The 23518-nt window shown below is 37.4% G+C and overlaps 1 protein-coding gene across 2 annotated transcripts in view; it reads left to right on the top strand.

The window, feature by feature from the left end:
• Positions 1 to 2885: 2885 nt before the first annotated feature.
• XRCC2 (X-ray repair cross complementing 2) overlaps positions 2886 to 23518 on the top strand; it is a 39693-nt gene continuing 19060 nt past the window's right edge. The window contains exons 1-2 of one of the 2 annotated variants that reach the window (XM_043965256.1): positions 2906 to 3035; positions 20684 to 20801. In XM_043965256.1, coding sequence (XP_043821191.1) covers positions 20790 to 20801 — 12 coding nt within the window. In that variant the 5' untranslated portion in view covers positions 2906 to 3035; positions 20684 to 20789. Of the gene's footprint in view, positions 3036 to 20683; positions 20802 to 23518 lie in introns of both variants that reach the window. The other variant, XM_043965255.1, reaches the window with a different exon arrangement.

Below are 23518 nucleotides of genomic sequence, written 5' to 3' on the forward strand. Positions count from 1 at the left end.
TTCCATTCATAATCCCAACTTTTTGCACAGAGGAAGAGCTCAATAAATACTTTTTCACTCATTCAAGAAAAAATGGTGATATTTGGAAGGCAAATAAATGTGACTAGTAATCTGAGCTAAGATGTCTTTGGGATATGGTAGAGATGTCCATCAGACAATACATAATACAGGACTGGAATTCAGGAGAGGTTACTTTAGGTCTCAAGATATTGAGATTTAGGAATCATCACCAGAGATGACAATTGGGTCCATAAGAGCTGATGAAATTACCAATTGCAGTTTACCAGTGTAAGGAAAGTAGAATATCTAAGACAGAGCCTTGGAGGTGACTGAAATGTGTGATAGGACACTTAGTGGATCAGAGGAGGATGATTCAACAAAGGAAACTAGGAAGAAAATTGATCCAACAAGTAAGTGTTACAGAACCCAAGAGAGTTTAGCATGTTTTACTAGCAGTGGTCTTTAGTCAAAAGTTGCAAAGATAACTGAGCAAAACCCTGAAGGAACTGAACAAAGAATGGGACATATGTACCACACACAGTATATTCTTTTTTTTTTTCATAAAAGTATTTTATTATTTTCCAGTTACATGTAGAGATAGTTTTCAACATTTGTTTTCATAAGATTTCTGGTTTCAAATTTTTCTCCCTCCCTCCACCCTCCCCAAGACAGCAAGCAATCTGATATAGGATATATATGTACAATCACAACAAACATATTTCTGCATTAGTCATGCTGTGAAAGAAGAATCAGCAAAAAGGAAAAACCTCAAAAAACAAAAACAAAAAAACAGAAATAGTATGGTTCAATCTGCATTTAGATTGCATAGTTCTTTTTTTCTGGATTTGGAGAACATTTTCCATCATGAGTCCTTTGGAACTATCCTGGACCACTGTATTGCTGAGAAGAGTCAAGTCTATCGCAGCTGATCAACACATAATGTTGTTGATACTGTATACAATGTTCTCTTGGTTCTGCTCATCTCACTCAGCATCAGTTCATGTAAGTCCTTCCAGGTTTCTCTGAAATCTGCCTGCTCATCCTTTCTTACAGCATAATAGTATTCTATTACATTCATATACCACAACTTGTTCAGCCATTCCCCAAGTGATGGGCATCCCCTCAATTTCCAATTCCTTGCCACCACAAAAAGAGCAGCTATAAATCTTTTTGTACATGTGGGTCCTTTTCCCTTTTTTATGATCTCTTTGGGAAAAAGACCTAATAGTGTTATTGCTGGGTCAAAGGGTATGCACAGCTTCATAGCCCTTTGGGCATAGTTCCAAGCTGCTCTCCAGAATGGTTGGATCAGTTCACAGCTCCACCAACAATGCATTAGTGTTCTAATTTTTCCACAGCTTCTCCAACATTTATTATTTTCCTTTTTTGTCATATTAGCCAATCTGATAGGTGTCTGGTGGTACCTCAGGGTTGTTTTAATTTGCATCTCTCTAATCAATAGTGATTTAGAGCATTTTTTCATATGGGAATAGATAGCTTTGATTTCTTCATCAGAAAACTGCCTGTTCATATCCTTTGACTATTTCTCAATTGGGGAATGACTTGGATTCTTATAAATTTGATTTAGTTCCCAATATATTTTAGAAATGAGGCTTTTATCAGAAATACTGTCCATAAAAATTGTTTCCCAGCTTTCTACCTCCCTTCTAATTTTGGATGCATTGCTTCTGTTTATACAAAAACTTTTTAATTTAATGTAATCAAACTCATCCATTTTGCATTTCATAATATTCTCTATCTTTTGTTTGGTCATAAACTGTTCTCCTTTCCATAAATCTGATAGGTACACTATTCCTTCCTCTCCTAATTTACCTTTGGTATCATCACTTTTTATGTCTAAATCATGTACCCATTTTTTTTTGAGGCATTTGGGGTTAAGTGCCTTGCCCAGGGTCACACAGCTAGTAAGTGTCAAGTGTCTGAGGCCAGATTTGAACTCAGGTACTCCTGAATCCAGGGCTGGTGCTCTATCCACTGCATCACCTAACTCCCCCTATCATGTACCCATTTTGACCTTATTTTAGTATAAGGTGCAAGATGTTGGTCTATGACTAATTTCTGCCATACTATCTTCCAGTTTTCCCAGCAGTTTTTGTCAAATCCTGAGTTCCTATCCCAGAAGCTGGAGTCTTTGGGTCACAAGGTAGATTCTTAATAAATATTTATTGAACGTATGAATAAAGACAGGGCAGGATCACTGACTGGGGAAAATGGAAGTGGAAAAAACATCAAACTCGAAATTTTTCCTTTAGATCAGGGCACAAGTGTTTGCAAGTGAGTTTTAAAAGCCCATTCTGCCAAGCAGCTATTTTTCTAATAATCAAACACCTTTCACCTCCTCTAAAAACTCCAATGCTTTCATTCCGGAAGCTTAAGGTATGTTAGTTACATCCCATATTTATTTCTGTTTTTGTCTGGATGTACAATTTCATCGGTGTGGTGACACCTAGTGAAGGAAAGCTTTTTTATCTATCCACACACACATATATAAAATCTTACTTTTTGAAAAAGTAACCATTAAAAATATGCACATACTATTGCATACTTATTAAGAATGGAGGGGGGAAAAGACCTACTTATTTATGGAGTGTATGGTAAACATTTCATAAAGCTCCTCGTCTTACTCAATAAATATTAGCTGATCTTGAGAACGAAAAAAGGAAACAGTATCTCCGTCTGTTTCAGTTCATCTCTTCAAGAGACCGACTACAGTTGCCTCAGGGAAGCAGAGTCCAGATGTCAGACCAAAGGGGAGGAGGGACCAGGAGGCAGCGAGGCCACCGCTGGGGCGGAGAAGAGGCCAAAGCTCCCAAAACGCGCATGCGCGGGCTCCTCCTCCCCCTGGGCACCACTCAGCGCAGCGCGCATGCTTGCTGAAGGGCGGCTGTGTTTCCCATGGCTCACCAGCCCGGGAATCATTAAATGGCGAGGAAGGAGGGAAAGTTGATTCTCTGGTCTCTAGAGCCGCAGGGGAGATGAGCGGTGACTTCCGGAGGGCGGAGTCTGGGACGGAGGTGAGCCCCGGGGCATTTTTTTAAAGGGTGGTGAAAGAAGGTTAAAATCTGGGGTGACGCGCGGTCTTCCTGGAGCCTCTCCAACCGGGGTCGCCTCAGTCACTTCCCGGCCGCCAGGCACCTTGGGAGGGACCTGCAGGGGGCGGGGGTGGGGGCGGAGATTGTAGCCCCTCCTAGAGAAGCTTCCGAGTGGGAGGGGGTCTACTGCCCCCTCCCTTCCTCCTTTCCTCCGCCCCCTTTCCTCTCCTCCCCCCCCCCCAGCCCGGCCCCTCCCCCTCGCTCTGGTCCCGCCCCCTCTTCCTCCTCCCTTTCTTTCCCCTCCCTTTTTCATCCTCCCTTTCTTTCCCCTCTCTTTCCCCCATATTCCCTTCCCTTCTTCCCCACTCTTCTTGCCCCCTCTCCCTCCCCTTCTCTTTCTCCTCTTCTCGTTCCTTCTCTTTCTACTTATCCTCTCCTGTCCTCTTTATTTCTTCTCTCTCCCCTCTCTGTCGCTCCTCTTCCCCCCTCTCCCTTTCTTTCCTCCTTCATCCCTACTGAGACACACAAGCTCCTGCCTCACTCTAAGCTTCTTCTCTGTGGAGACTTAAGGTGAGCTCAGTAGAGGGGAAGGCATCTCCCTGCCAGAAGCTGCGGGGGCCATCCTTCTGCCACCTCTAAGGTTTGCCCCCGAGGGGCACCCTCGATGCAAGGAGATGGAAATAGGGAATAAGTGTGGAGAGGAATTGGGAGGCAAGGGAGGAGAGAAGGAACTTATAGAGAAAGAGCAAACTTTAGTATGAGTGCATTCAGTAAACATCTATTGAGGACTTGCTATGTACATGGGCACTGTGCCAGATGCTGTGGGGAAATAGAATGATGAATAATCCAGTTCACAGACATTCGCAGGACCATAGTTTGAGAGCTGGAAGGAATCATAGAATGCCATTGAACCCAACCTCTTCATTTTACACATGAAGAAATGGAGTCTCAGAACCTAAAGAGACTTGGCTTAAGCTCATATAAGCATCTGAGTCTGGTTTTGAACACAGTTCTTCTTGACTCAGAGTCCATTGCCCTATCCACAAGTATCTATTCATCATTTTTTTAAAAAATCATCATTTGGGGCAGCTAGATGGCGCAGTGAATAGAGCACCGGCCCTGGATTCAGGAGTGCCTGAGTTCAAATCCAGTCTCAGACACTTAACACTTGCTAGCTGTGTGACCCTGGGCAAGTCACTTAACCCCAATTGCCTTACTAAAAAAAAAAAAATCATCATTTATTAAGTACTTTTACACTGCTGGGTGCTAGGACTGCAAATTTGAAAGTTAGCTTTCTCTAGGGAGCTTACAATCCAGAAGCTGGCTAATAAGACTAACATATAAATAGCTAGAATGCAAATTATTCTATGACAAGAGCATAGGATAGGTTTTGAAAAAAGTGAAATGCAAAGGAAAGATTGCTTATAAGATATACTTATACTGAGAGTGATCAAGAAAAGTTTTGGGGAGAAGACTACAACTCCAGATCTTATACTTTGAAGGAAGAGGAGGATTTTGATTGGAAGAGATGGAGGGGTGAATAAGACACAGCCCCTGTCCTCAAACATTTACTGGTAACCCCTTTCTCATCCCCCAGAATCATAATTTTGGGTGAACTCCTCAGGTCTTTCCTTTTCCCTCAACCCCTACTATCTATAATTTATCAAAAGGTGTAAAGCAGGGATTTTATTCTAGATACAATAGAAAAGCTATTATTCTTTCCACCCATCTCCTTCTTACACTTTCCTTTGTATTTAATGAGTGCTGAATTAAACTTAATTCTCTGAAGCTCGAAACCTGAAATTTATTGCCTCTAGAATAAAATCCAGATTCTCATTTTGGTGTGTAAAAGCCTTCCCAATCTACCTTCCATCAGCATTTCCTATTGTGTTTCATTATATTTTCAATGCACTCTCAATTCTAGTCAAACAGGCCTAAACTGTTCTCTCTACACGATGCTTCATTCTGCTTTTGTGCCTGATATGAATTCCCTTCTCCCTTCCACCTAATAGAATTTCTAGCTTCCTTCAGAATAGAACTAAAGTCCCATATAAAAAAAAAATAAACATTTTTATTTAAAGTTTTGAGTTCCAAATTCCTGAAATGCTATTTGAGGCTTTTCCTGATTCTTTCAGTGATTAGTACTCTCTCCCTCTTGAAATTCCTTGATATGACTTGATATTTGTTTATTTTTGTATATTTGTATATTTGTGTTGTGTCTTGTGTCCACCTCTCCCTCTAACTCCTTGAGCATGAGGGCTATTTAGGTTTTTTCCTTTATATTCCCAGTGCCTAGTACAGTATCTTGCACAAAATAGGCATTTCATAAAATGTTTGTTGAATTGAATTTATGGAGGAAGTAGCAACTGAGCTAGAACTTGAAAAAGAGAGGCATGACAGCCAGAGGTCCAGGCTGGGATGAGGGATTGGTATTTTAGGAGGTGGGAATAGCATAAGCACATAACACAAAGGCTGAACATGCAAGGTTTATAGAAACCAATGTAGTAGACCATTACCCACCACTCATGTAGTTGGAAATAGGATTTGAAAGGTAGGTAAGGGCTCAGACTTTCAAGTAGCCTTGAGTGATGACCTAAGTAGTGTGTAACTGGAGAGACTTTATTCAGTGAAAGAGAGGCTTGAAGAAATTTAGAGGTTATTTGATAGGTAATAGGAGCCATTGAAGGTGTTTGAGCAGATGAGTGATATGTCAGCATCCTGTGAATTGGTGAAATTTCACCTCATTTTAGCAAGTCCCGGCCTCTCCACTTCCAGGTCTGGAGATGGCTGCAATGCATGTAGCCTTTGTACTTCACCTACCCAACTCTAGCTTCTCTCTACAGAGAATTATACTAAAATATAAGCTTCTTGAGATTGTTTTGCTTGTTTGTTATTGTATCCCTAGCCTTTTTCACAGTGCCTAGCACATAGTAAACATCATATAAATCTTAGTTATTATCATTGTTATAAAGTGGGAAAAGCTTCTTAAAGAAGGTAGAACTTAGGATAAGTTATGCACAGGGGACACAGTAGTAAATGACTATAGTAATCTACTGTTTGATAAACCCAAAGATTCTAGCTTCTGGGATAAGAACTCACTCTTTAACAAAAACTGCTGGGAAAACTGGAAGATAGTATCGCAGAAATTAGGCATAATCTTATACTGTATACCAAAATAAGGTCAAAATGGGTACATGATTTAGACATAAAGGGTGATACCATAGGCAAATTAGAAAAGGAAGGAATAGTTTACCTCTCAGATCTATGGAGAGGAGAAGAATTTATGACCAAACAAGAGATAGAGAATATTATGAAATGCAAAATGGATCATTTTGATTACATTAAATTAAAAAGGTTTTGTACAAGCAGGAGCAATGCAGCCAAGATTAGAAGGAAAGCAGAAAGCTGGGAAACAATTTTTATAGCCAGTGTTTCTGATAAAGGCCTCATTTCTCAAATATATAGAGAACTGAATCAAATTTATAAGAATATAAGGCATTCCCCAATTGAGAAATGGTCAAAGGATATTGAACAGGCAGTTTTCAGATAAAGAAATTAAAGCTATCCACAGCCATATGAAAAAATATTCTCAATCACTACTAATTAGAGAAATGCAAATTAAAACTGTTCTGAGGTACCATGTCACACCTACCCAATTGACTGATATGACAAAAAAGGAAAATTATAAGTGTTGGAAAAGATGTGGAGAAATTGGAACACTAATGCATTGTTGGTGGAGTTGTGAACTGATCCAACCATTTTGGACAGCACTTTGGAACTATGCCCAGAGGGCAATCAAACTGTGTATACCCTTGACCCAGCAATATCACTACTAGGTCTGTATCCCAAAGAGAGCATAAAAAAGGGAAAAAGACTCATACGTACAAAAATTTCTAGCACCTCTCTTTGTGGTGGCAAAGAATTGGAAATTAGGGGCAGCTAGGTGGCACAGTGGATAAAGCACCAGCCCTGGATTCAGGAGGACCTGAGTTCAAATATGACCTCAGACACTTAACACTTACTAGCTGTGTGACCCTGGGCAAGTCACTTAACCCCAATTGCCTCACCAAAAAAAAGAATTGGAATTTGAAGGGATGCCCATCAATTGGGGAATGGTTGAACAAGTTGTGGTATATGAATGTAATATAATGTAATACTATTGTGCTGTAAGAAATGATGAGTAGACATGTTTCACTTAAGTGGACCGATGCTGAGTGAAGTGAGCAGAACCAGGAGAACATTGTACACAATAACAGCAACACTGTGTGATGATCAGATGTGATAGATTTGGCTTTTCTCAGCAATACAATGATCCAAAACAATCCCAAAGGACTCATATGTTCTCCACATCCATATACTTTCAAATCTAGGAACTAACATCCTTGCACAATATACTCCACCTCTCAGATCTATTTAAAAGCCAGTGGACTTTTCTCCACATAATGGCTTGCCTTTCTCTCCTCATCTCCACCTCCTGGTTTCCCTGGCTTCCTTCAAGACAGATAAAATCTCACCTTCTGTAAGAAGCCTTTCTGGGTCCCCCTTAATGCTAGAACCTTCTCTACAATTTATACTTTTATTTGCTTAGGGAAAAACTTCTTAAATTGTGGGTCATGACCCCAAATAACTGAATTTGGCAACAGTAAAGGGTTATGTATACCTGTTTTATATACCTACATACCCGGGGTCACATAAACATTTTTTGAGCAAAAAAGGGTCTTGGGTGGAAAAAGTTTAAGAAGCCCTGCCCTAAGGCACTGAATTATTAAGTGAATTTGCCCAGGGTCATGAGGCCAGTACTAAATTTCTGGTACATTTTGGATTAAATTTGAATTTTGTGGATTAATTTAGGAAAGAATCATCTAATATAACATCGTTTCAAGGAGAATGCATTTAGAGCTCCAAACAACCCACTAGCAAACAAACTTCTGGAACAGAGCCCTTTTGTAAGCTAAGCATAGCTGTAGTTAATTAAAGATTGAGTTAGAGCTTGGCAAAAGTGTAGCTAAGCTACCTTTCCTTCACAGTTTGCCCCACATGAAATTGGGCTAATTGGGTTTGCTTTAAATTTATCCTAATTTCACCTGTGTCCTCAACTACATTTACTTTCATTATTCCATCACCCTCCTCAAAGTAACTGCTCTCAGTTCACCACAGCTTTATCTTGTTCTTCTCTTCTTTGCCCCAGAAATTTTACTGATAACACCAAACCTATATTCTTTGTGTTTTCTTAACTGTGTTTCTCCATTTCCTTCAGTCTTTCTCTATCTTTAGGTATCTTCTTTCTTCTTTCATATCTTAAAAGATAAAGTGACTCTTCTGGTCAAAATCCCACCCCCCCAGATTCCTCTTCTTGATATTGCTGGTCCCTTAAACCAGGGCTTCTTAAACTTTTTCCACTTGTGAGCCCTTTTTGCCCAAGAAATTTTTACACGAACCTGGATATATAAGTACATAAAATAGGTATACAGATCAAACATTTACTGCCGAATTTTTCACAATCCCATATGGGATTGGGACCCACAGTTGAAGAAGCTGGGCCTTAAACTATTGTCTCCTCTTTCTCTTCCCTTTCACAGCCACATTTCTAGACGTAATCTATGCTCATTGTGTCAGCTTTCTTTTTACCTACCTAATCCTTAATCCTCATCATATCTGATTTCCCTGCCAACCATTCTTTTAAGGTCTCTAATGACCTCCAAATGGCCAAGTTCAGTGGCTTTTTCTCATTCGTCTATTTTGACCTTTCTGCAGTTTTTGACACTAACACCCTCTTCTTGATACTAACTTCTCCAAAGGCGTTGTTGACCCTTTTGTATTAGTTCTCTTCTGAGAGCCCTCTTTTAAACTCATTTAATAATTTCTCTTCCTAGCCCCCCTGAGTATGGGCAGCTTAAGACTTATCCTCTGTCTTCTTTTTATATTCTTTCCCTTGGCAATTTTGTTTACTACTAATTATTATCTCTAAGCAGATGATTTCCTGTAGCTCTACCCATTATTTTTCCTGCTGAAAGTAACTCATAGTTCTATGTGTTAGGCATCTTCACCAGTATGTCCTAATAGCACCTTAAATTCAACACATCTGAAACTGCACCTGTCTTTCTTTCCAATTTCCTTGTTTCTGTTGATGGCACCAAAATTCTCCTAATCATCCAGGTTCAAAGCCTTCTCTTTCCCCCAATCTCTAATTAGTTGTCAAATCCTGTCAGTTATTTTCTGAAATATTTCTCATGTCTGCCCCCTGCTTTTCCTTCCCACTTCCACTACTCTAATTCAAGCCATCATCACCTCTCATCTGGATTATTAGAATGGCTTCCTGATCTGTCTTTTGCCTCTAGTCTACTTCATCTTTCATAGACCTGCCAAAATAATCTAATACACAGGTCTTACTCCCCATTGCCTATAGGATAAAATACTAATTCCTTATTTTGACATTTACAACCAGTTCTCTACATTATGGCTCCAGCTTGCTTTTCCACCTTTATGTCTTACTGTTCTCCTGTGTACACTTGATGGTCCAGTCAGGCTAGACAATTAGTCATTCCCTGACCTCCTCTTTCCCCTTCCTGCCTCTGTGTATTTGCACAACCTATCTTTTAAGCCTTAATAGACTTCTTTCATATCTCTGCTTGTTAAAATCATCTTCCAAGTTCAAGCTCAGGTGTTGCCTTCTCTGATGCCAGAGTGTTCACTTTCTCCCCGATCTCATGCCTCTCTGACCTCTACTGTGTACATATATTCTAACATAGTTATTTCAATCAATGAGTGATTATTAAGTGTTTACTATGCGCCAAGCCCTGTACTAAATGCTAGAGATACAAAGTAAAAAGAAAAGACTCAGCCCTTTAGAAGCTTACATTTCTATTTATGTACAAGTATTTTCCTCTACTAAATTTTAAGCTTCTTGAGGGCAGGGACTTTGCTGTTTTTCATTTTCATATCCATACTCCATATCATAGTATTCAGCACATACTAGGTGTTTAATAAATGCTGAATTAAATATGCTTAAAAATAATTTGCATATACTAAAGCACACAAGCATAGAAGCTGGTGAAAAGGTCCGGTTTCTTTGTCTCCTTAAATCAGCTCACTAAATTATTACTATTAAACTTCATTCAGTTTATTATGAGAGATCCCTCTTGGGGACTATGTAGAAGGATATCAGAAATAATAAAAGATTCCACCACTGAAATATGTTTACTTTATAATTTTATTCCTTGGAATTCCAACCTCATTAAATACAGTTTAAAGCCTGAAACAGACTTCTCCCATATCTGCTTGTTGAAATCATCTTCTTCCAAGTTCATTCTCAGGTGTTGTTTTCTCTGATGTCTCTCCCCGGTCTCATGCCTCTCTGACTTCTACTGCATTGAGGTTTTTTATAGGCTTTTTAAATTAAATGAGCCTTTAAATTTTTCATTTAAAATTAACAAATTTTCATTTTAAAATAACATCTTAGTTATTTTTAATTCTATTCTTATCAGTCTGAATGATAGAGAATAGCAAACAAAGCATATTACTTACTTTAAGCCCTGTCAGGATATAATAAGTAATATCTATAGTGGTGATAACAGCACCTATATCTGTAAGGAACCTTAGAAGTCATTTAGATCAGAGCTTCTTAAATGTTTTCCACTTGCAACCCCTTTTTGCCCAAGAAATTTTTACATAATCCCAGGTACATAGGGATATAAAATAGATATACATAACCTCTTACTGTTGCCAAATTTTTCATAACCCCACATTCAGTTACAGGACCCCATATGGGGTGTTTCAACCCACAGTTTAAGAAGTTAGGATTTAGGGGGCAGCTAGGTGGTGCAGTGGATAGAGCACTGACCCTGGAGTAACTTGACACTTACTAGCTGTGTGACCCTGGGCAAGTCACTTAACCCTCATTGCCCTGCAAAAAAAAAGAAAAAGAAGTTAGGATTTAGACCAGTGGTTCTCAAAATGTAAGCTGTGACCAGACCTCAAGGTTTATATTAGTCAACTAATTGAGGTAGGAAGATGAGTTGAATCCTCCCCTCCCCACAATAGCCAATCAGTAGGGCTTGTCTCCACCAAAATCATATCTTCCACTTTATGAATTAGGGATAGGCCCTTTAGGGAAGTTATAGCCTAATCTCAGTCTGACACCCCAAAGTTTCCATTGGGAAAATTCTTGCTCATTCCCCCAACTATTTTCTGTTCCTGTGCACCCCAGATGGCTACAGCAGATGTACTTTGGAGGGTTGGTTCTACATTCAAAGACAGCTATCAGTGAATCACAACACAATCACCAAGGTCTGTCACTTTAGTGTCATCTTCAGTTCCTCATTTTTTCAGTCCACATATGCAGACAATTGTCAAATCTAGTCATTTCTCCTTCCACATCTCTCATTCTGATCCTCTACTCATACAAACACCACTCTAGTTCAGGCCTTCCTCACCACTTACCTGGAATATTACAATAATTTCCTACTAATTGGCATTCCTGATTCAATTTTCTCCCCTGTCTAATTCATTTTCCACATTGTTGTCAAAATGATTTTCCTAAAGTGTCATGTCACTCCCCTACTCAGTAAATTCCAGTGGCTCCCTATTGACTCAAAGATCAAATTTTATTTCATCTTTATCTTGTCTTTTAAAACTTTATATTTTGGGGCAGCTAGGTGGCGCAGTGGATAAAGCACTGGCCCTAGATTCAGGAGTATCCGAGTTCAAATCCAGCCTCAGACACTTGACACTTACTAGCTGTGTGACCCTGGGCAAGTCACTTAACCCTCATTGCCCCACAAAAACAAAACTTTATATTTTCGTGTAAGTTTTATGATGTTCTCAGTATAGTAGTACATGAATATAATATATAAATAAATAAATGCTTATTGGGAAGGTGTGCTCAAAAAAATGTTTACCGATAGAGATGCCTTAACTGAGATCCAGAGAGTTTGTACTTGATTCAGGATCATACAGTCAGTTGAAAATCTAGAAGTCTAATTTTGATCCTGCAACTCCAAATGTGGTGTTCTTTTGGTCTGTACTATGCAACTTAATAATAATAATAATAATAACAATAATAACTATGAATTATATAGTACTTTAAGGTTTGCAAAACATTTAAAATTATTTTATCCTCACTACAACTATGGGAGCTGCTATTATTATTATTATTGCTGTTATTATCCCCATTTTATAGATGAAGAAACTGAAGCAGACAGGTTAAATGACTTGCCTCACACCAGTTAAGTGTCTGAGGCCAGATTTGAATTCAGGTCTTCCTGACTCCAGGTTCAGGGTACTATCCAGTGTGCCACCTAGTTATATAACTTCTCTTGAAATAATTATTTTGCAAAAAAGTAGTAAATAATAGAGTTGTATACTTTACACATACAGAAATTTATGGTTTTAAAATATATCTTGTGAAAATGTCAATGAATTAAGTTTAAAATAAAATATGATGTGGAAAAATTGGTGGTATATACCTACTGAAGTATGCAAATTAATTGGACAAAATAAAATAATTAAATGTACTATACAATAAACCCTACAACTTTTTACATCTTTAAAAAAACTTTTAATATTAAATATGGCCTCTTTTTGCTGCATTTATTTTTACACAATTTGGCATTGAATTCACAAGATTTTGACAGATTGTTTTATTCTTTTTTTTTTTTTTGGTAGGGCAATGAGGGTTATGTCCAGGGGTCACACAGCCAGTGAGTGTCAAGTGTGTCCTCCTGAATCCAGGGTTGGTGCTTTATCCACTGCACCACCTAGCTGCCCCCAGTTTTTTATTCTTTATTATAGAAATCATGTAATACATTGGCAAACATTTTTCTAAGTCTACCCTTCATCATAACCTGTAAGTTTTTCATGGGATTTAAATCAAGTGAGTCCCCTGGCTATGAAATTATGTTTATCTTCATCTCATGGATAAGTCCTTATTATTTAATGATATGTGGCACAATGTAAGACTGTGTTAGACTACTCAATCTTCATTTGAGAATTGTTCTGGAACAGTTTTGCTTCTTATCCTGTTTGTCAGAGCTCAATGGGAATTAGACCCCCAGGCCAACTAGAAGTAAACAAAAAAATGCTCAAAATGTTTTATAGGTGGATTTTTATAGTCTTACGAAGATGCTTAGACTTTACAGGCTCACCTGGACTTCTTCTGACACTAGTTTTAATATAACCTTGAATTAAACAGTTTCATTAGTAAAATTTACCTTTTTCCAATTTTCAGGATTCCATTTTGTATTATCTTGGCTATGACTAACATGTTTTCTTCATAACAATGATGAGCAGTCATTGCATTTTTTTTTTCTTTACTGGTCTCACTGTTCTTCCAACTTTAAGAAGCCTTTACCACACTGTAGATTGTTGTTATTGTTGAGTCGTTCAGTTGTGTCTGAGTCTTTATGACCTTATGTACCATAGCATTCCAGTCCCTTCTATCCTCTACTATCTCTTGAAGTCTATTCAAGTTTATATTGTTTCCATGACATTATCTATCCATCTCATCCTCTGCCATCCCCATTTCCTTTTGCCTTCAATATTTCCCAGCATCAGGGTCTTTTCCAATGAGTCCTATCTTCTTATGCAGACAGGGTATTTAAGCTTCAGCTTCAGCATTTGACCTTCCAATGAATGATCTCTCTTATCTAAGGAACTCTCAGAAGTCTTCTCCAGCAACACAATTTGAAAGCATAAATTCTGTGGCACTCAGCTTTCCTTATAGTCCAACTCTCACAGCCATACATTGCTACTGGAAAAACCATAGCTTTGACAATATGGACCTTTGTTGGCAAGACAGTGTCTTTGCTTTTTAATATGCTGTTAAGATTTGCCATAGCATTACTTCCAAAGAGCAACTGTCTTTTATTTCATGGCTGCAGTTGCTGTCTGCAATGGTCTTTGACCCAGGAATATGAAATCTGACACTGCTTCCATTTCTTCTCCCTCCATTTTCCATGATAGAACCAGTTGCCAAGATCTTAGCTTTTTTTGATGTTAAGCTTCAAGCCAACTTTCACACTCTCTTCTTTCACCCTCTTCAAGGGGCTTCTTAATTCTTCTTCACTTTCTGCCATCAGAGTGGTATCATCTGGATATCTGAGATTGTTACTATTTCTCTCAGCAGTCTTTTGATTCATTCATCCTGGCATTATGCATGATGTACTCTGTATATAAGTTAAATAAGATGACGCTATAAAAACCTTGCTGTACTCCTTTTCCAATCTTTAACCAACCAGTTGTTCTGCATTTGGTTCTAAACGGTTGCTTCTTAACCCACATACAGTTTCCTCAAGAGATAAGTAAGATCTGATATTCCCATCTTTTTCGAGGATTTTCCATATTTTGTTGTGATCCACACAATCAAAGACTTTAGTGTAGTCAATGAATCTTCACAGTATTTTTTTTTTTCAGGGCAATGAGGGTTAAGTGACTTGCCCAGGGTCACACAGCTAGTAAATGTCAAGTGTTTGAGGCCTGATTTGAATGCAGGTCCTCCTGAATCCAGGGCCAGTGCTTTATCCACTGCGCCACCTAGCTGCCCCCTGGCTTGCAGAATCTTAAGCATAACCTTCCTAGCACAGGAAATGAATACAATTTGTTTAGTAATTTGAACATGCCTAAGCATTGTCCTTCTTTAGGATTGGGACTTAAACTGATCATTTCCAATCTAGCCATCACTATTGATCTCAAATTTGCTGGCATATTGAGTGTAACACTTTAACAGCATCATCTTTTAGGATTTTAAATAGCTTGGCTGGAATTCCATCACTTCCACTAGCCTTGTTATTAGCAATGCTTTCTAAGGCCCACTTGATTTCATTCTCCAGGATGTCTTTTCTAGATCAGTAACCAAGCCCCTGTGCCACACCAAAGAGAAATTAGTAACACTTTCTTCAGCTGTCATTTTCCTCTGAAAGTCTTCACTTGTTTTTGAGGATTAAGTAGGGGTTACTTTTTATTTTTAATGACATTTTCCTTTTAATGAACTTTCTTTTTTTTTGCTCTGATATGATTAATACAGTTTCATTTGAATCATTCTTGAGAATGAATGACTTCCCCACATCCACAGCCACTGAAATCTATCTAATAGTCGACAAAGTACGCTCTTGAAGAGCTGTGATTTTTGCCTATTTTCTTGGAGTCACATCCATTCTTACAAATTACAGCATTAAAAACAACTAAAGAAAGCAATGGAATACGTATGTGGCACATTTCCTGGACGACTAACTAAAGCTGGAGGAACCAATTCAGTTTAGTTTCCTCTAGTTAAAGCCAAGTGTTCTGAGGCAGCATAGTTTTAGTTAGTAGAAGCACATACATTTGGCCATTGATGTCACAAAATGTAACTGTATCAAAATTATTGCTTGTCCCAAGTAATTTGCCCACCACTGGAATATCCTCAAACATTTTAGTGTCAAGGGTAGTGTCTTATACCAATGTAGGATGAATATAGGGCCTTAGATGTTGTAGGCCATAGGTGTTGTCTTTTTCCTACCTCTAAGACATTACCAACCTTGGCCCTCTTGCCTAGAATTATGCCCTATTGCTGCTCCATCAGTTAACAAAAAAATCCTTAATGGCCAATTCAAGTGTTACTTCCACCATGAAGCCACCACCATATGGGATTTTCTTAGCAAAGATACTAGAGTGGTTTGCCATTTCTTATCCAGTTCGTTTTATAAATGAAGAAACTGAGGCAAACAGGGTTAAGTGACTTGCCATGGGTCACATAGCTAGTAAGTATCTGAGGCTGGATTTGAACTCAGGTTTTTCTGATCCTTGGCCTGGCACTCTAACCACTGTGCCACCTAGCTGTCCCACTCGAAACCATACAACATCACTAATAGAATATTCGTATTAAAAAGCTGGGCCTTTGGATTTTGGGGGGTTTTGTTTTGAGTTTAATTAATTTTTTATTATGTTTTAAGTTCCAAACTGTCTTCCTCCCTCCCCAGACCACACTAGAAAAGGCCACCATTTGACACAGATACATGTACATGAGCACACACACACTCTCAAAAACATACTGTGCTTACTTCTGTTTATCAATTCTTTCTCTGGATGTGGATAGCATCTTTCTTCGTAGGTCCTTTGTAGTGGATATGAATATTTATAATGGTCAGAATAAGTTAGCATTCACAGTTATTTTTCAGACAATATTGCTGTTACTATATACAGGATTCTCTTGGTTCTGCTCATTTCACTCCATTATTTCATGCAAATCTTTCCATGTTTTTCTAACATCATCAACCTACTCACCATTTCTTACAGCACAGTAGTATTCCATCACAATCATATACCACAACTTATTTAACCATTCTCCAATTGATGGGCATCCCTTCAACTTCCAGTTCTTTGCCACTACAAAGAGAGAGCTGCTATATATATTTTAGAACATATGGGATCTTTTCTTTTTTTTCTAATCATCTTGGGAAAGAGACTTAATTGGTAGACCTCTTAGTATTGCTGGGTCAAAGGGCATACAAAGTTTTATAACTCTTTGAGCTTAATTTTGGATTTTTCTCCAAAATGGTTGGATCAGTTAGTTAATAGTTCCATCAATACTGAATTAGTGTCCTAATTTTTCCACATCCTCTCTAACATTTGTTATTTTCCCTTCTATCATTTTAGTTAATCTGATAGGTGTGAGATGATACCTCAAAGTTGTTTTCATTTGCATTTCTCTAATCAAAATTTTTTCATATGACTATATATAGCTTTGATTTCTTTATCAAAAAACTGCCTTTGACTCTTTATCAATTGGGGAATGACTCATATTCTTATAAATTTGACAGTTCTCTATATATTTGAGATGTGAGACCTTTATCCAAGAAACCGTCTATAATTTCCTCCCTAATTTTCTGCTTTCCTTTTAATTTTGTCTACGTTGGTTTGATTTATACAAAACCTTTTAAATTTAATATTATCAAAATTATTCATTTTATATCTGAGAATGCTCTCTCTTATTTATTCATAAATTCTCCTCTCCATAAGTCTGATAGGTAAAATGTTCTATGTTCTTCTAATTTACTTATGATATCTCCCTTTATATCTAGGTTGTGTATCCATTTTGACTTTATCTTGGTAAATGGTATGAAATATTGGTTTCTGCCGGACTGCTTTCCATCCCAACTATTTTTTTTCATCCCAACTATTTTTTACTAAATAGTCAATTCATATCATAAAAGCTTACATCTTTACATTTGTTAAACACAAGGTTACTATAATCATTTACAACTCTGTATTGCATATATACTCTGTTCCATTGATCCAACTTTCTATTTCTTAGCCTGTATCAGATATGGGCCTTTGTTTCAGGTAGACCTTTGACCTGGCTAAAGGAAACTTGTAGTTTTTCAGAGGCATTCTAGCCTCTTGTTTACTTCTGAGCCTAACTCATTTCCCATTTACAGTCTCTAAGACACACACACACACACACACACACACACACAGAGTGATGCATAAGTTACAATTAGATTGTCCATCTAATTGCATGTAATAGTCTACATATATGAATGATGGATTTTTCTATATGTCCGAACTAGAATCCCTCTTCAACCTGGATTCTGTGCTGGTTCTCTTCAGTGACAGTGGTGGATATCTTTGGCATGACAATAGGCAATTCATAAATGCTTAATTTAATCGAATAGTTGGTTTCGTTTTTGAGAAAAAGATTGAATTTATTATTGGAGTTAAGTTGACCACACACTCTAGGCAATCTAACAGAATTAAAGTTAAGAAAAAGAGGAGTAAATCAATGATGCGCTCTTGTTATGAGGTCAAATAATTCTTTGTCTTTTGTTTCATTTAGCATGAATAAAAAGAAAACATAAAGACAACATTGTATGATATACATACAATGTTTTCTTTTTATTTATTGCTTATTTATGTGAAGAAGAGCAAAGTAACATGATATATTTAAGCATACCATGTTTCTTTGCTCTTCATATACTTGATTGAGGCAGAAAAAACTGTTACTGCACACTTTCATTATTTTTGGTGTTATAATTCTAGAAACATGATTTTAGAGTTGAGTTTTAGAAATGACCTAGGATCTAGTCTGACTCCTTATTTTACAAATGAGAAAAATGAAACCCAGAGAGACTTTTCCAAGGTTACATATCTGTTTATGGATGGAAGTCTAGGAACTAGAATCCAGATCTCATTTTTTTAAGTGCTCTAGTGTCTTTTATAATTAACAATAAACCTTGCCCAATACATTATGGGAGTAATGTACCTTAGTTTTTTAATATATACTTTGCATAAACCTGAAGGGTTAGAGTTAGAAAAAATTAATGAGTATAATTCTGATTTTTAATTGTCAGCTCAGATGTTTAAAATCCTATAATTACCCTCAGAAAATATCATACTTAATGAAGTCTGAGTATTAAAAGTTCACTGTTGATAATTATTTCTTCTTTTACTACCAACAAAGTAGCGTAATGGAAAGCTTCCTATGTTACAGAATTCTTTTCTCCCTCTGATAGCTTGCAGATAACTAACTGTATACAAAATGTTTAACAACTTTCTATTTGGTTTTTCTATGAATCCATTCTATTAGAATGGTTGATTTAAAAAAAAAAGATTTTCTAGATTAAAAAAAAAAGAGGGGACAGCTAGGTGGTGCAGTGGATAAAGCACTGGCTTTGGATTCAAGAGGACCTGAGTTCAAATCCAGCCTCAGACACTCTTAACTAGCTGTGTGACCCTGGGCAAGTCACTCAACCTTCATTGCCCTGCAAAAAAAAAAAAAAGGGCTGTTTTGGTAGTCCCAGTGAGACTTTCTATTAGGAATTTTTGCTACCTAAAGTTATTACAAATAGGTTACTTTTATCTTTTTTTTTCTTTTTGTATGGTATGATATAAACATTTAAAAAATATTATTAAATGTTCCATGAGCTGTCCCCAGAGTATATACATAGAAACAAATACAATTTAGCAATATAGTCAAAGAGTATTGATTGACTTTTACATGTTATTTAAACAAAAGCTGTTTTGAACAGATGGTCCTAGTTCAGTACCCTGAAGGCTAATGTTTTTTAAACTAGCAAAGGAAGCTTACTTCCATATGTATGGGTCATGCCTTAAAAGGTAAGGGGGAAAGGGGGCAGCTAGGTGGCACACTGACCCTGGAGTCAGGAGTACCTGAGTTCAAATTTGGCCTCAGACACTTAATACTTACTAGCTGTGTGACCCTGGGCAAGTCACTTAACCCCAATTGCCTCACTTAAAAAAAAAAAAAGGTAAGGGAATATTATTAGAAGAGCCAAAAGTTATATTGGTTCAGCCCTTATTAACCATTGCCTCCACTCTCCCTTCCTATTTATTGCCATTTTGTTTCACCTTCCCCATATTACAAGGCTCACATAACTTGAGCTTCTGCCTCTAATAAATATTTCCCCCAGCTATGGTCTCTCCCTTTAGCCCTTTTACTAAATATCTTTAGTTATCCTGTTCCCAACATCAAATTGCCTAATTCTTACCCTACAAATGAAATGTCTACTTTTCTAATTCTGCCAGTTTACTACTTTTTTCCTATTTTCTCTTCTGCCTTCTCTTAAGTAATTCCAAAAGTTCTTCAGTCCTTTCTTGAGACTTTCCTGACTTTTATAAAAGTAGCAGTTTCCCTTTGGCCATTTCCATACATGTAACTCCTACAACTTTGTTCTTCAGTCTTAAAACAAACCTTTTTGTTAATGTGATGCAAATTTTAACTGTATATGTTCATTGTTTTAAGCATTGTTTTCTCTTGTTAGAAGACACTGTGTTATAGTGGCTCATGTGGATGGCCTAAATTTAAATCTTCCTTCAGACACTTTATAACTGGGTGAACCTCGGCAAGTCCATTGAATGTCAGGGGTTTTTTTCTTTTTAAAAATTATTTTTATATACTTTGTTAAATATTTACCAATTAAATGTGAAAAAATTTAAAAAACCAATCAAAATAAAGAAAGCTTAAAGAATTAATCAGTTATGAGTTCATCAGCTCTGTCTCTGGAAGTGGATAGCATTTTTCATCTTGGGTCCTATGAAATTGTCTTGGATCATTGTCTTAATCTGAGTAGTTTAGTTTTTCATAGTTAATCATCATTACAATATTGCTGTTACTATGTATAATGAACCTCAGTTCCTATAAAATAGGAATCATAGCACTCACTTCACAAGATTATTATGAGGATCAAATGAGATAACTGTATATAAAATGCTTTGCAAAACTTAATGCACTTTGTGAGCTGTGATTATTACAGTTTATCTCATTCTCATCTCTTTTGGTAGAGTTCAGATAGAATAGATCCTGGAACAAGTTATTTATTCAATTATTTTTTAAACACATTTTTATTGATAGTTTTTTATCACCTACAGTTCCCATTTCTCAACCTCCCTCCCAGAAAGTTATCCCTTATAAAAAAGAATAAAAAAGAGAAAATTACTCCAGTAAAACTAACCAACACATCAAAAAAGTCTTGATATTAATAAGTATTGTTTCACACCTATAGTTCCCATCCTCTGAAAAAGAAAAAATTAGTTCTTCTTTAAATGTAGCCAAGCATGTTATTATAATTTTTAAAAATTAATTTAATATTTTTCAATTAACACAAATCTGTTTTCTTTTTCTCCTACCTCTGAAAAAGGAAGGGGAAACCCTTGTAACAAATATTCTTGATCAAGCAAAACCAGTCCCCAAATTGATTTTGTCCAGAAAATGTCTCATTCTGCTCCAAATCTATCATCACTCACATGAGTCAGGAGGTTGGTAGCTTGTTTTTAACGTGATTCCTTTGGTGATGTTCATTACATTGACTAGAGTTCTTACCTCTTTCAAAATTGTTTGTCTTTAGGAAGGAAGGAAACAACCATTTATTGAGCACCTCCTATGTACTAGGCACAGTGCTAAGCACCTTAAAAATATCTAATTTGGAAGAAATTAAAGCTGTCTATAGACATATGAAAAAATGCTCTAAATTACTATTGATTAGAGAAACAACTTGGAGGTACTACCCCACACCTATCAAATTGGCTAATATGACAGAAAAGGAAAATGATAAATATTGGAGAAGATGTGGAAAATTCTGAATTAGGTTAAATTTAACAAATTGGGACCCTAATGCATTGTTGGTGGAATTGTGAACTGATGCAACCATTCTGGACAGCACTTTGGAACTATACTCAAAGGGCAATCAAACTGTACATACTCTTTGATCCAGCAATACCACTACTAGTCTGTATCCTAAAGAGATCACAGAAAAAGAGAAAAGGACCTACATGTACAAAAATATTTATAGTGGTTCTTTTTGTGGTGGTAAAGAATTGGAAATTGAGGTGATGCCCATCAATTGGGGAATGGCTTAACAGGTTGTGGTATATAAATGTAATGGAATACTATTGTGCTATAAGAAATGATGAGCAGGCAGATTTCAGAAAAACCTGGAAAAACAACAACCTGGAAAGACCTGCAGGAAGTGATACAGAGAGACGAGAGCAGAACCAGGATTCCATTGTATACAATAATAGCAACATTGTGTGATAGTCCAGTATGATAGACTTAGCTCTTCTCAGTAATCCAGTGATCTAAGACAATGCCAAAAGACTTATGGTGGAAAATGCTATCTACATGCAGAGAAAGAACTATGGCATCTAAATGCAAATCAAAGATACTACTTTCACTTTTTCTTTTTTGTTTTTCCTTTCTTGTGGTTTTCCCCTTTTGTTCTGATTGTTCTTTTAAAATGTGACTAATGTGGAAATATATTTAACATGTATAAGATATGTTAGATTGCTTGCCATCTTGGGGAGGGGGAGTAGAGGAAGGGAGGGAGAAAACTCAAAGTCTTATTAAAAATCTTGGGGCAGCTAGGTGGCACAGTGGATAAAGCACTGACCCTGGATTCAGGAGGACCTGAGTTCAAATCTGGCCTCAGACACTTGACACTTACTAGCTGTGTGACTCTGGGCAAGTCACTTAACCCCCATTGCCCTGCAAAAAAGAAAGAAAGAAAGAAAGAAAGATCTTATAAAAATTGAAAATGATCTTTACATGTAATTAGAAAAAATAGATTTTTTTTTTGGTAAATACTGTCTGATTTGATTCTCACAACAACCCTGGAAGGTAGGATATTATCCTAATTTTACAGTTGAGGAAACTGAGGCAGACAGAGGTTAACTGACTTCCCTTGGAACACCCAGCTAGTACATGTTTGAGGCAAAATTTGATCTCAGGTCTTTCTAACTCCCATCCCTTTTCTCTATTTACTATACCATCAGCTGCCTCTTTACAATGTGTTGTTATTGTATAAGTTGTTCCAGTTCTGCTCATTTTGTTCTGTATAGAAACTTTGAATTTGTGATTTATTTTACTGAGATGAGTTCCAAAACTAGGAATTTCCTATTATGGCACTATGATAATATACCTGGTCATGAGGGAAGCAATTGGGGCAGCTAGGTGGTGCAGTGGATAGAGCACCGGCCCTGGAGTCAGGAGTACCTGAGTTCAAATCCAGCCTCAGACACTTACTAGCTGTGTGACCCTGGGCAAGTCGCTTAACCCCAATTGCCTCGCCAAAAAAAAAAAAAAAAGATGAGGGAAGCAATGATAAAAAATTACATAGTTCCCCCCATGAAGCTTGTATTCTACTAGGAGGGATAAGACATAGAGAAGAATAATATCAGGTAGGATGTGATGAAAGCAAAGGAGAAATTCAGCCAAAAAAACTAGGAAAATTTATAATTGGAGAAAAAAATGAGGTTTTTTTTTAGCTTCCCTAGGGGGCAAAAGAGACAGAGATAAAAAGGGGAAGATACTAAGGCAACAACAAGCCCCTTACAGTAGAACTGCTCAATGAACCCCTTAGATGAGGGCCATGACTGACCAATTCTGATAAACCAGATCATTCTTTATATTGTTTATCTGTATATCTTACATGCTGTATAGCTCAACCCCCTCATACCGGGACTGGGACTAACAATTCCAAAGTTGGACTGGGGAGGTCCAACAGAAAGTGATACAGCTATGGATATTGCAGAGGAACTTAGGGCATGATGGTCAGCAATGGTCTAGCAGCAGATTTCCTGTTCTAGGGCACCTCTCTGAGCTCAGCTGAGAATAGTGGCAGCTCAGTTATTTTGTAGGGAGAGGAAGGGTTATATTAAGGGGTCTCTGGTTTCTCACTCCTGAAATCCCTGGCAGGGAGTCCCTAATCATCTAGGAGAGTATAAGTTCTATCCTGAAATCTTCTAAGTTTCTAAATATGAGGATTCCAGACAAGGAGCAAGTCAGAAGGGAGGAGAGGGTACCAGGCAAGAAAATGGAAAGCCTAGGGAACAGAGGGGAAAAAAAATTAGGTTTTTCTGGACTACAGCACATTAACATTTTGTTAAATTTAACCTAATTCAGAATTTTTCAAACTAATTTGGCCACAGAACACTTCTAGGCTTGAAACAGATTGAGAGAATGTACACATGCTGATTAG

The sequence above is a fragment of the Dromiciops gliroides genome, chromosome 5 (genome assembly GCF_019393635.1).
Source record: "Dromiciops gliroides isolate mDroGli1 chromosome 5, mDroGli1.pri, whole genome shotgun sequence".
Classification (NCBI taxonomy): domain Eukaryota; kingdom Metazoa; phylum Chordata; class Mammalia; order Microbiotheria; family Microbiotheriidae; genus Dromiciops; species Dromiciops gliroides.